We start from the raw sequence: 13,506 nt of genomic DNA, 5'->3' as shown, positions 1-13,506 counted from the left end.
TAAATAAAAATATAAAAAGAAATTAATTTGAAGAATGGTTATTTGGAGCATTACATTTAGGACGGCGTAGTAGAGTTATTCAATTTATTATTAAACAAATAACATCTTATTTGGTTATACAATTCAGATAAAATGATATTAGATATTTTAAATAGTAATAAATAAAATATTATTATAATATAATTTTTTTTATATTAATTTTATATTAAAATTTAAAAAAATTAAATTATTTATTATATTTTATATATAAATTTTGTAAAATTATAATAATTAGATCAAATAAAATAAAATTATTTGATATTTGATAATTACGTTTGACGCGATGATAGCCACAAAAAGATTTTCAGAAAATCCATGAAGCCATTACCATTGCTGTACTCTAGAAGTTAGAGGCAAATTTCCTCAAAAAAATAAATAAATAAATAAGTTAGAGGCAAAGGCCGGCGTCTCGTCATAATCAACTCTGTTTTTGTGCAAGATGAAGAGAGCAGAGCTTGTCTTCATCCCTTTCCCTGCAAGGGGTCACCTTGTTTCAACACTCGAGTTTGCAAAGCGTTTACTTGATCGAGATGACCGTTTCTCAATCACGGTTCTCGTCATTAACGCACCGTTTGGACCCACCAACCATGGGCTCATACAGTCGATTGCTGCCTCCGACACCCGTTTAAGATTTATTGATCTTCCTCCAATGGTTCCTCCCCCGAAAGAGCTTTTATTTAGGTCTGCTGAGAAATTCGCCACCGAGTTCCTAGAAAAATACAGAAGTCATGTCAAAGAAGCTATCATCAACCATGTGTTATCCGCTTCGCTTCCACTTGCCGGGTTAGTGGTCGATATGTTCTGGACCTCCTTGATTGATGTGGCTCACGAGCTAGGTGTCCCGTTTTATTTTTTCTTCACTTGTAGTGCTGCCTTTTTCGGCTTCATGCTCTACCTTCCAGCCCGACATGACCAGGTGGGCATTGAGTTTAGGGAAACAGATCCCGAGTCAGCCATTCCGAGTTATTGCAACCCATTTCCTCCTGGTGCTTTGCCTTCATTTGCGTTCAACAAGGAAGGTGGGTACATCTCCATGGTAAATCATGGTAGAAAGTACAAAGAGGCCGATGGTATTATTATCAACACGTTTTCTGAGCTGGAATCCCATGCGGTAAGCTCCTTTTTTAACGGAATACCTCCGATTTACACAGTGGGACCGATGATTGACCTCGAGGGTAAGATGCCTTCAGGTGATAAACAGGCCAAACATGAGGAGATAATGAAGTGGCTTGATGATCAACCTCCATCATCAGTGGTTTTCTTATGCTTTGGAAGCTTGGGAAGCTTTGAAGAACCCCAATTGAAAGAGACTGCCCTTGGGCTCGAACAGAGCGGCCACCGGTTTCTGTGGTCAGTACGTTTGACATCTCAAGATGATAACTTAGCCAAACTTACTGATGCCCAGAATCTCGAGCAAATCTTGCCACCAGGATTCCTGGAAAGAACAAGAGGCATTGGAATGATATGTGGGTGGGCTCCACAAGTGGAGGTCCTTGCCCACAAAGCGATCGGAGGGTTTGTGTCCCATTGTGGGTGGAACTCGATCTTGGAGAGCCTGTGGCATGGTGTACCTATTGCTGCTTGGCCAATTTATGCGGAACAGCAAACCAATGCATTTCAGATGGTGAGGGATCTGGGGTTAGCAGTGGAGTTGAAATTGGATTACATGTTTGGTAGGGGCGTGCTTGTGATGGCCGAGGAGATAGAAAAAGCGGTGAAATGCTTGATGGAAGCCGATAGCGACGTGAGGAAGAGGGTCAAGAATATGTGTGAAAAAAGTAGAGAGGCTATGATTGAAGGTGGATCTTCATCTGTTTCACTTGGTCGGTTGATTGAGACTATAATGGCAAATGATAAATTATCTGCGAGTGAGTGAATTGGTGCATGTCAAGAAGTTTCAATGTTTGCGAGTTTTCTATAGTGTTGCATCCATTCGTGGAACATATATATATAGTGATGTTAAAGCTAGCGCTTGAAATTAAGCGTCATAATTGTATAACGCATCGCCTTTGTTACTATCATTTTCAAGTCCTAGTGTGGAAGCTAGTCTTACGAAGCTTTTAGTTTGCTTGAATTTCTTTATCTTCGCAAGTTGGACAATGGCACTCACTACTTGAGCCAATAAATATGACGTTGGCTTCCAAAACTAGTAAAACACAACTCTGAGAAGTTGTTCTTTTCCTCGACCAAATAAGAAGTGCAAAGTAAACTAAAGAAGGAAGAGGCTGAGAGGGAATAGAGTTAAAAATAAATTAAAAAATAAATAAATAATAAAAATAAAAATAAAAAGAGTCACCGGAAGTCTTTAGGCAGCAGAAGGACAAGATTGTTTGGAAGACACCGCCATCAGTTGAAAGAAATTGTCGTTAAACGCACCCTTTCGTGTCGATTGAAGCAATGATAACTAGGTAAGTAGATGATCTGTACCTACTTCGTAGTCAAAAAATAGTCCCTTGTTTAGGCAAACCTTGGATCGGTAATGTGCTCATTGGGGTCCCCAGTAATTAAAATGCAGATTATTAAATTCAAAAAGATAAATACAATATGCATACATTAGGACGAAGAGAATGCCTGCCAAAAAGAAATTATAAACCGAAATCGAGTTAATTAACAAAAAGAAGAAAAAAATATAAATAGAATCATCTTGAAATATTTCCATCTCTGAGATAGTTGGAGGGCTTCCAATAGGCGGTGTGATCTTTCTTCTGCTTTTTCTTGAAATGTTTGGCCGTAGCTTTTAGCACCTTAGTCCATGCCTGTATACGTATAAAAAAATATAGTACTGGATGTGTGGACTCCCAGTGAAATACTCGGCAGACTTGAAATTTAAGGAAACAGCTAATGGATGAACCAGAGCAAATGAACATAACAGCTTTTGCCTTTTTTTCTCTTTTAGAAAAATGTGAGTGTGAAGAATGTGGGAGCACATATTGCAAAACATTGGTTTATCCTTGTCGGATTGACCTAGAGTTGCACATTCTCCCCTTATAATTTCAACATTTTCATTGAACACATCTGGGAGTTTCAGGGGTTGTATTGCCGCGAGTCAAATGGTTCCCCCAGAAGATTCAACCTTTGCTGTGCTAAAAACTAGCATCGTGGTTCTGAATCTTAAACTTAACCCAAAAATCTGAAATTTTCCAGAGATAAGTTATCAAATACATTACTTGTCCTCAATTTTTATATCAAAATTGTAATCTATTGAGCTGACAACTAAAAGAAAGGAAAAAAAAAATATGAAAGAAAGATGAATCAAGAACCGAGAAAGAGGTAGAAATACCTTCGTGGTGGCCGGATAACATGTGCTCTTTATGGGAGTTGGAGAGAACTCAGATGCCTTCATTTTCTTCTTATGCTTCATTTTCAAAAGATTAAGATGAATGTTGAAGGCAGTAGTGCTGATCTTCTTCTTGATGTTGGAAGTGACTTTCTTGAGCTTGTTTTTGTTGCCCAAATCCATATCCAACTCCATCCCGAATGAGAGATTCCTTGGTGTTATGAAACCCAAATCGAAGTCCATGGGACTGAAAGCCCGAGGGACCAAAGGGGACCATATTGAGCTCTGCGCGTAATCGAAATCGAAGGCCGAGTTGTCGGGGAATTTGCAGAGAAGCTCTCTTGACATCAATGGCTCCAGGTACTCAACCACTTTGGTAGTGGCCTCAATAATCCTCCCCTTTTCCTTTTCTTCCTCATCTGCTCTGGACATAGTTCTCCCTGATCTTCTTGTGAATTTTGTACCCGTTACTGTGATTCCTTTGTATGGGGATTTTGATTTCCTTTTTGGATGATGGAAAGTTAATTCCTTTTGTGGATTTGGGAATGATTTTAAGCAGCAAAGGGGGAAGACAGAGGAGAACAAGCACGGAAAGTTACCGTTTACATCGAAGAGTTAACGAGGATGTGCCGCATTTGCCCCTAGTTTTTAAAACGTTTTCTCTAAATCCCCCCACACAATAATTTATGGTTTAATAATGGTGTGGGTGAAATAAATGGTGAGTGCAACCATGTGAAATGGGGCAACAGGGAGAAAAAGTTACCGTTGGAAATGTTGTTGGTCTAAAAAGTCCGTACAGATAGTTAATAAAAGAAAGACGGTCGGTTCAAGTTTCGATGTAGTCTTTCCCAGAGTTGACTGACCCCTGCAAGCGCTACCCCCATTCCTTTCCTTTTCAACAGTCAAACTTGCAGAATAAGGCCCTCGTCCATCAAAATGAATTCAGATCCCTGCAATCTAGGCAATCCGGTCAGGAATGGAGGAGGGAAGTTGGGGGTGGCAGATGATCAGGGTAGTTCTAGGATCTCAAAGACTGGGTAAGAAGAAGCAATCATTGTCAGAACCATCCACAACTACCCAACAAATCGTGGCTCCTAAGGACAGGTAGAAATTGAGAAATGGAAAGAAGACAGTCGTTGCAGTCAAAGCTTGACATAATTGAATGGAAGATATTGGGAAAGGAAAATGTGGAAGCAGAGGTGTTGGATTTGGCCATTTGGTTTGATATAAGTGGTGCCATTTGGCCATTTGGTTGATGCCATGGAAGAATATGGCTCAAATGTTTTTCCACACATTTCCCTTTGATTGGCATCGTATAATAGATTACAATAGGTGATCTAAGTTACAACCAATCAGAAAGATAGAAAAGATAACAACAATTATTTGAATCTATACAGTTATGAATAAATTGTATTTTGTAGCTGCACGTGTACTTGAGAAGAATCAATATCTGCTGTCTGGATTTGAGTGTACACGCTCACCTCCTCAAACCGTCGAACCTAGCTGTCTTTTCCCTTCGTCGAGCTTGCTACTAGATAAAGATTTGACAATCAAACTGAAGTTGAAAGATAGCCGGTAACATATGCCTGATAAGAATTGTGGGAAATTATTAGTGTTGTGTTTAGAAGATTACATTTATCTATGCAGATACTAATAGTGTGAGTGCCCGTTCATCTGAATTTCTAGATTGAGTGATTTGTTGACATTTAATGTTATTTTCCTCAACTTTCTTCTCAGAGCCAATAACACGTCTATCATTAGTATATAGATTAGAGCAGGTTGTCCATCCGTTGATCTTGCATTGAAGAGAATGCTTTCACAGAGAGCAGATGATTTTCCAGCAGTAGTCTCAAAGATGATAAAGATGGGGGGTTGTCTGGTGACGAATATCATTTGTGCTGACTAAATTTTCTAGCATAGGAAAATCTCTGTCCTTTCATTAAGGCTTCATTCAAGTATGTGCTTTACAAGCAAACTCAGTTTATTAAAACAGGATGGAAAGATTCATAGACCATCTAAAGGCATCCAACGGCCAATTACATCACCAATTAAACTATCAGCTATTTCAGGTGGTGGCTTGTCAAACCACTGGAGAGGTTCTTCCAACCCACTGCCGAAAATTGCAAGCAAGTTTGCAGGCTCATTGGCATGGATTGGTACTTGGCGGATCATTACACCTCGAAACTTTGCCAAGAAATAAGAACATTCTTCAACAAGCGACTGAACTGATGATGGAAATGGTATAGACTCACCGGCAAGCAGACGAATCACAATGGAATAGTCTCCAGCAATTTCAATGTAATCCACACCTTGCCTTAGAGCAATATCGAGGCCTAGATTCAAAGCTACCAATTCTGTCATTGCAACATTCTCACAGTCCTTGATAGGTGCTGCACAAGCTGCCTTAAATATGGCATTTTGATCTCGAAGAACACAACCAGCCCCTGCAGTGCCATTGGCTGCTCCTGTTGTGTAGCCAGAAAAGTTCAGTCTCCATGAATCTTCAAATGGTGTAACCCAGGAAATGCTGTGAACTAGCACACCATATTCAGTATCGACAGTAGGTTGGGCGGGGCCTAGAGTCAAGTCCGTATCCATAGCTGAGGCTCTCAGCAATATCGATGACTTGTAGCTCATTTGAATGGTTAAAGATAATTTATAGCGCGGCTAAGACAAATTGCCTCATTGTCATTCTATTAACCTAATCCATTTGTCAATTGAAGAAACTTGAATCCTTAGGTTATATATGGGAAGGGACCGTTGCCAGCGGTAAGAAAACAGGCAAATACAAATTTAAATCAAAGCATTAGAAGCCAAATTAACAGCTATGAAAGTTAATCACCTACTAAAATTTGATTAACCTTAATTGTGGTTTCTTACTTTGGCAGATGTCATGTTAGATTCATTAGCTAAGGAAGGTTTTTCTGGCATTTAAGGCTATATGTTAGTATTCTGCTCTATATCTTTGGTTTCTGAAGTAAATAATTTCCTTCTAGGTTTTGTTGCTCTGTATGTGATTTGAAAGTCATGTCACAACATGGTGAAAATTTTAGAAGGAAAAGAGAATATATAAGCATTAAATGATACCTTAATAATATTGTAGCTTTTATAGTCAGTTATTGAAGACTTGTGTTACAGCTAGATTTGCTAAATGAAATAATAGCCTTCTAGGTTCGTGCCTTAGGAGTAATCAAATTTTATTCCTTTGGTACGGTGTTGGGAAACTTTTATGCAAAAGGAAGATGGAAGATTGATGGCTACTAATATTTTAACCGGGACAAACGAGGCTCATCACTAGGAAAGACCTAACACCTGTACATTGTGGAACATAGAAACCAGAAACATTATTGATTCTCGATTTACTTGCTACACAATACAAGAATTCAAAATAATTAACAAGTTGAGTGGTTTCCTGCACCCTCATATGTTTGGTCTCCATTGCATTTCACTTCTCTATTAACATATCATCATCACAAGAAGATTCAATGGCCACCACTATCTTGTTGCATCTTTTGGTATTTGAAGTCCACTAGAAGCAACCCATATGTGCTAATTTTACTGTAACCATTGGGGCGAATTACCTGTACATATCCTTTGAAGATGCACTCATATTAATGATGGTGTGGATCCTTGATTCATAACCATAGACTGTGTGAAGACTCGTTTTAGTAAAAGTGCTGCTGGATACTGTCTTACAAGATCTGAATTTTTAGACAGGGTGCTAAAGCTTTTGACTAGTTCAGCTCAGGTTAATTTCTTGTCGTATGAACAAATGTACAAGGATCAAAAGAGGTAAAATTAGTTTTCTATAAATCTGAGGGCTTCCCATTTGAGTGGAGTGGTTGAAATAAAGAATGACGAGGAAGGGATGATGGAAATAAAATAAAAAATTAAAAAACTCATAAATCGGGTGAAACGCTTGCAAAATTCTTAACAATAAAGTAAACAAAAGTGCAGCCATCTCTCTCCCCTTTCATTTTGCTCCTCTGCCAAGCAAGAATATGTTCTAAACAAGATTCAAGGACAAAGGACATTCACTTATACACCTCTCCAGAGAGACATTTCCTATCGTACCTTTATCCACTCTGCATATTTAATCTTGCAAATATTCTGCAATCTGACAGTATAAAGCAGTGAAAAAGAATCATCTCTCGTTTTCCTATGTTGCTGAGTACACTTTTTTGGCCAGCCGATTTCTGTTAGCATTGCCTTTCCTATATCATGAATTGCCGAGTGGCTGAATAGAGGGTGAAGTTCCAGGTGTTCTGGCTTGGATCAGAATGGCTTGTCATGCAATGGATTCAAGAATAACTAGTGTGAGATTGAGCATTCTTGTGTTGTGCATCTCCATTTCTGCCACGACCCTCATAACTCTATGTGGTAAGCGCTTTCGTCTAGTAGAGTGCCAAACCACTGAGTTTGAAAATGTTTTCTAAGTTTATTTGTTACTTTTGCAGAGGCAAGAAGGAATGCACAATCGATGATATTCCAAGATCCCAAACTCCTTAAAACCTTAAGCCCCGGTTTGATGAGGAAGCTACAAGTACAAAGCCACATGGACATTGATGCTCCATCGGATTTCTCAGATGCTGAACTATATGCCATAGGCTCTCCTTTCTCTCTACCACCTCTTGAATCATTAGCACCAGTTCCCATGCCTGATAATACTCCTCCATTCTGTGTAAATGCACCCCTCACCCCACAACAACCTTCTTCAGCCATACCATCTCCCATAAGATACGCACCACCACCCCCTCCACCACCCTTAAAACCCAATATTCCCATTCCAAGCCCACCCACTAACACACCTAGCCCACCCACGTATTCCCCAGTCCCTAATCCATCAGAAAATGAGCCTAGCCCACCTGGTAGCTCTCCTAATCCACCAGAAAATGGGCCAAGCCCACCAAAGCATCTTCCAAGCCCACCAATATTCCTACCACCTCTAGTTTTCCCACCACCATCGGTACCACCCCCACCCCATAAGAAGTCACAGCTTCCTGTCTGGTGTGTGGCTAAGCCATCAGTGCCAGATCCCATAATCCAAGAAGCCATGGATTATGCCTGCGGGTCTGGTGCAGATTGCAAGTCAATCCAACCCAAGGGATCATGCTACAAACCTGACACTATGTTGGCCCATGCTTCATATGCTTTCAACAGCTACTGGCAAAACACAAAGGTTGGTGGAGGCACTTGTGATTTTGGAGGGACTGCCATGCTTGTCAGAGTGGATCCAAGTAAGTCCAAACGATTATATTATTGAATAAAGAATCGAAACTGTATGGTTTTCTTTTTATTTAGATTACCGCCCACAGAAACAAGGAAACGAAGTTGTAGGGAACATACACCACACCGACATGCAATTTTGGATGGATTACCTGTGTGGTTAAAGTTTGTTTTGTTCTGGCATCTAGGCTGGGATGGATACACAAGTCTAACTTGGCAACTTCTTATTTTCAAATCTAACCCAATATTGCTGTCTAAGCAACTTAATTGAGGCTGTGACATGGTCTATCATACTTCTGAAATTCTCGCCACGTCCCCTTTCTTTATCGTGGAGAGTGCTATCTACACAATAAGTTGACACCACATGGAATATGCTTGTAACGCTATAATAGAAGACTCAAACCGCATTACCTATACTCTAAAAGAAATAGTCAATGATATAATTGAAATCCCATTGAAACATTATAAAGAGCAAGAACTTCTCCTTTCCAAACAATTTGAGATTCTATATATCACCTACATTTATCATTATCATATGGAGTATCACAATGTTACTAGATATGCTTAGAAAGAAAATGGCTCTATTTGGAGAGAGTACTTGCTCTCTTATGGAAATCCTTTTTGGTTTTTCAGCTGCATTAAAATTAGAATTGTACCATACCATCGGAATGGAGGCATTATTTACCAATGTCTTCTTGTTCTTGTCCAGCAGAGTAAGTGACAGACAAGTTGTTATTCACTTGACCCTACAGATGATTTTGATTATAGATGTCTTTTCTGAAGGTGTTGTTTCTTGTAATTTTCAAACTAACGATTCATTGTATGGTACATTGTGGCAGGTTTTGAGGACTGCCAATTCATCTACAATTGATAGCAGACGAGTGGGGACAAGACTTGATTTTGGAGACTAATAGAAGTATCTTTCTTCCTATCTTTGGAAAGATACATACTGTGCAACTAGGCTATTTCAATTGATTAGATGCGTTCCATGTTTAAGATTAGGATTTTGGTAATTGAGTTGTTGCAGTATTTACTGTCTCCTTATTCTCCCCCTTATTAAGTAGACTACACCCTTTCCATATCTCTTTGAGATCTTTGCACACCAAAGCAAACACGTACTAAAAATTCTACCTTGAATATATAATATGCCTTCATGGTTATGTAATTGATTATTAATAAAATATTTATGAATTTTTTTAAAGATTTAAAAATATTTAAAAAATAATTAAAAAAAATACAATTTACACTGAGAGCATACACAACAATACACATTGGGCGGCCTAGTAGCCTTATATATATATATATTAATATATAAATTCTATTTATGCAGTCAATCATATTAATAAAATGTATAAAAAATATATAAAAATAATTATATTTAATATTATTCATATATATATATGTATATACGTGTATATATATATACACACAGAGGCCAGACAAGCATATATAAATCGAAGAAGAAGTTATTTATATGCAATAAAAGGCAAGTCATCCAACCCATTTCCCACGGCATGATATAGGGGGCAAGTTCCAGATTTGGACACATCAATGGCATCAGTCTATTTTTTTGGCCAGCGGAGTACAGGTCGGCCATGTCGTGTAGTTTTGTACTTAACGAGGAAAACTGGCGTCCGATGCATGTGTGGCTGTACATGGCTTGAATACTTCCAAGTGTACTTAATTCGAGCAATTTAGTTGACTTAGTCTAAGTGGTACAATCGTTTAAAAAAAAAAAATTATAATTTATTTTTAAAAAAATTATAATTAAAATAAATTATAATTTATTTTTAAAATAATATCTTTCTTATTATATGAATTTTATTTATTTATTTATTTAAATAAAACATTATTTTATTTAATTTATATATATATTATTTTTTTGAGAGAAAATAAGCACATATGTACGACTACTGTAGAAAGGTCATTGACTCATTAGTAATCATCCATATTATTACGTACATAGGCATTAATATTAGCATTTCATCCAAGTAGGTGAATAATTAAGGAGAGTGCTTAATTCGAAGGTTTTCCTTTCTGTAACCATTTGACACGTTCGCTATTATGTTCTGAAAGACTTTGTGCGTTTATAATTTAGAAACTTCTTAGAGGACTGATCACCATCTAGATAATTATATGTATTTTCGGCGACGATATTTATGTCACGCTTATTCTATTTGATAAAATGTTTTTCAAATAATGCAAATCAACTATATGTCTTTTTTAGTCAAACGAAATTATTACTTACGAGAAAAAAAAAAAAAACTATTAAAAAAATGTCCAAAGAAAGGGTAAAATCAATTTAGTCAACGTAAACAAAATCTGTAAAAGAAAAGAAAAGAAAATCAAACAATTACAAATACAACCACAAAAGTAAGAGGTCAAACTCCAAAATGTATAAAACAATTACAATATAACTGTTTACCAATTAACTACTTGGCTTAAAAATTACAATTAGGTATTGTCAAATAAATATAAATCAATCATACATGATTTAACCCGATAAAGCAAGTTTATTGATGAAGATTAAAATTTTATATTATATTAATTTTATAATATGTATAATATATAGCATAAAAAAATTAATATACATACATTTCAATTTGATCCGTCCAATTCGATTTTCATAAAAATTAGGACTGAATCGATTTTTAATCGATTTCAATTTCGACCAAACTGGTATTGATCCAAATTGAACCAGTTAGGTCTGATTCATGGTCGATTTACCATTTTTTTTTTTAACCGTACTCATGAATACGACGTCGGGCTTGAATAAATTTGATCGGGTATATATGTCTTATTAAGCTTACCTTGTTGTCGGTGTAATATTCTTAACGCACAAGAACTAGGCAATAATCATTTTACAATGGTATAAGAGTCGAGATTTTAATAATTAATTAGGATAATAATATTATTAAATAATACAGGAAATAAATACATATGCTCAATCGATCTTACCTAAAAAATTGGCCCTCATGATCATCACCAGCATATCAAAACGCGTACATTTAACAAATTATACTTAGAATTAATTGACAATAACATGAATATTGCTGTTAAATGAATATAAAGAAACCTATAATGCAGAGAAAGGTGCATTATAAAAAAAAATAAAAACTATATTAAACAATAAACATAAGAAATAATTCCACGATTTACCAAATTAATTTGAAAGTGCTATTATAAAATATATATGAATCATCTAATTATTAGTAATTAATATACAACTAAATTTCCAAGACATGAAAAAAATTAAACTTCAATTGTCTCCATAAAATGGACATCCAAGAGAGAGATGCCTAAATCATCGCATGATATAAGATCATCTATTTATAGAGACGAGCTCGTGAAAGGGGAAAAAACCTGAGAATTAATACCAAGTACTTTGTTGTATCATGTACGTATATCCCAAAATAACCACAATTAAGTATTTTATAAATTTAAATAGCTTTAAACTCTTATTTTTATTGTGAAATTATCACTTATCTTAAAAATTTAAGTTGATACTCTCACGTGCGGGCCGGATCCCCTTTAATCAGTGAGTCTAATATATAAAATATTTAATTAAATAAAATAGAGTATAGAGTCATGATTCGAATTCAAAACCTTTATTTTGATACTACGTAAAATTATTATTTATCTAAAAAAATTAAATTGATAAAAAAAATATAAATTTATTATATTCTTTAACACTATATCTCGAAAGACTCGGTGGCTTATATGCTAGACTATTTTTCGCCTTTGTTTACCAGCATTTTGGGGACCAGCCAGTTGTTTCTATGGTTTCTATGAATTGCGCGCAGAACTATCATCTGCCTTGTGTGCCAGATGTATTTATCGCTATGTTTATATATTTGTTAATTCGTTGGATTTTTTGTGTGGCGGCCGCGTCTGTCTCCTCTGCAGAACGTTCTGACTTGCTTATTAGGTTCCGTTTGGGTTGAGAATTAATTTCAATTTAATCTTATTTAATTATTATAATTTTTTAAAATTTTATATAAAATATAATAAATAATTTAATTTTTTTAAAATTTTAAAATAATAATAATATTAAAAATAATATTCTAATAATTCAATTTCTTTTACTTTCATTTTAACTTCCACCTTAATAACCCACCATCTAAACCTCACCTAAGATGATTTTGGGTCTTTCCCATTGATCATTTTGGACAGACCTCTAAAACGGATAATTCCTAGCCTTCTGCATGCACCTGATGATTATGCTTGTTTTTTACTCTACATACTAGGCATAAAAGTGAACCTAAAAAAAGGAAAAGATATTTTGATCATGTTAATTTATAGCCGACAAGCAATTTCACAAAGAGTAACGATAAGTCCCAAATGCACGAAACTTTTGTAAGAGTGAGCCAAGCCAAAAAAATGTGAAATATTTTTCATACTTTTCACATTAAGATTTAATTTTTTCTTTTTTATATAAAAATATGCAGAAGTTTGTAAATTTTGAATTTATACGTATCATTATTCTTTCACAAACCGTAAAATTTTAACCGTACATTTTTGTTCTTTTAAAAGAAAGAAATGTACATGCAATTAGGATATATAATACACACATGAACACACAGTGGCTGGCTTCGAAATCTAAATATCATGTAGATCTAAACAAATGTATAATAAGGTCGAAAATCCTTAGTTGCTAATTCTAAATTATTGGTTTGCAGTGGCCGACATCTTCACCAGTGGGAGGAGTCGACTAGTCGATTCAAATAAAAAAGAGCTCTCCTTATCTAATCGATTTGTAAAATCTGGGAGTGTCTCATCGTTTTGTAAAATCTGGGACTCGGAGTGTCTCATCGTTTTATTTTATAGTATGAAAAAAATAAAAAGATCTGTTTTTCTGAGTGAGTATGAGTGTCAAAGTCATCTATTTACGTCCAAAAAAATCGGCGAAAAGAGTGTCAAAATCATGTGGCTTTAGGAAATGCATGTCCTCTATTACAAAACCG

The 13,506-nt window shown here is 36.0% G+C and overlaps 4 protein-coding genes across 6 annotated transcripts; 2 read left to right on the top strand and 2 right to left on the bottom strand.

Annotated features, from left to right (window-relative positions):
* Nucleotides 1–388: 388 nt before the first annotated feature.
* On the top strand, nt 389–2,113 carry LOC122303263 (anthocyanidin 3-O-glucosyltransferase 2-like). Its single transcript, XM_043114956.1, has one exon. It carries the CDS (start codon nt 479–481, stop codon nt 1,913–1,915), a length of 1,437 nt encoding a protein of 478 aa, XP_042970890.1. The 5' UTR covers nt 389–478; the 3' UTR covers nt 1,916–2,113.
* Nucleotides 2,114–2,540: 427 nt separating this feature from the next.
* LOC122303265 lies at nt 2,541–3,994 on the bottom strand. Of its 2 annotated transcripts, none has more exons than XM_043114959.1 (2): nt 3,320–3,983; nt 2,541–2,795 (listed from the first exon to the last, which is right to left on the bottom strand). In XM_043114959.1, exons 1-2 carry the CDS (start codon nt 3,746–3,748, stop codon nt 2,679–2,681), a joined length of 546 nt encoding a protein of 181 aa, XP_042970893.1. In that variant the 5' UTR covers nt 3,749–3,983; the 3' UTR covers nt 2,541–2,678. The 2 variants fall into 2 exon arrangements, with proteins under 2 accessions (XP_042970893.1, XP_042970894.1); XM_043114960.1 differs by lacking the exon at nt 2,541–2,795 and adding an exon at nt 2,900–3,169 and having other exon boundaries at nt 3,320–3,994.
* Nucleotides 3,995–5,320: 1,326 nt separating this feature from the next.
* On the bottom strand, nt 5,321–5,914 carry LOC122304474. The gene has a single exon (XM_043116747.1). The coding sequence runs from the start codon at nt 5,912–5,914 to the stop codon at nt 5,321–5,323; it is 594 nt and encodes a 197-aa protein (XP_042972681.1).
* Nucleotides 5,915–7,421: 1,507 nt separating this feature from the next.
* On the top strand, nt 7,422–9,702 carry LOC122303264 (extensin-like). Of its 2 annotated transcripts, XM_043114957.1 has the most exons (4): nt 7,422–7,696; nt 7,774–8,553; nt 9,176–9,255; nt 9,382–9,702. In XM_043114957.1, exons 1-4 carry the CDS (start codon nt 7,597–7,599, stop codon nt 9,451–9,453), a joined length of 1,032 nt encoding a protein of 343 aa, XP_042970891.1. In that variant the 5' UTR covers nt 7,422–7,596; the 3' UTR covers nt 9,454–9,702. The 2 variants fall into 2 exon arrangements, with proteins under 2 accessions (XP_042970891.1, XP_042970892.1); XM_043114958.1 differs by lacking the exon at nt 9,176–9,255 and having other exon boundaries at nt 7,434–7,696.
* The last annotated feature ends 3,804 nt before the right edge of the window (nt 9,703–13,506 follow it).

Source organism: Carya illinoinensis, chromosome 3 (genome assembly GCF_018687715.1).
Source record: "Carya illinoinensis cultivar Pawnee chromosome 3, C.illinoinensisPawnee_v1, whole genome shotgun sequence".
NCBI lineage: Eukaryota > Viridiplantae > Streptophyta > Magnoliopsida > Fagales > Juglandaceae > Carya > Carya illinoinensis.
Note: the sequence above shows the minus strand (reverse complement) of the source record. Positions and strands in the feature narration are given on the sequence as shown.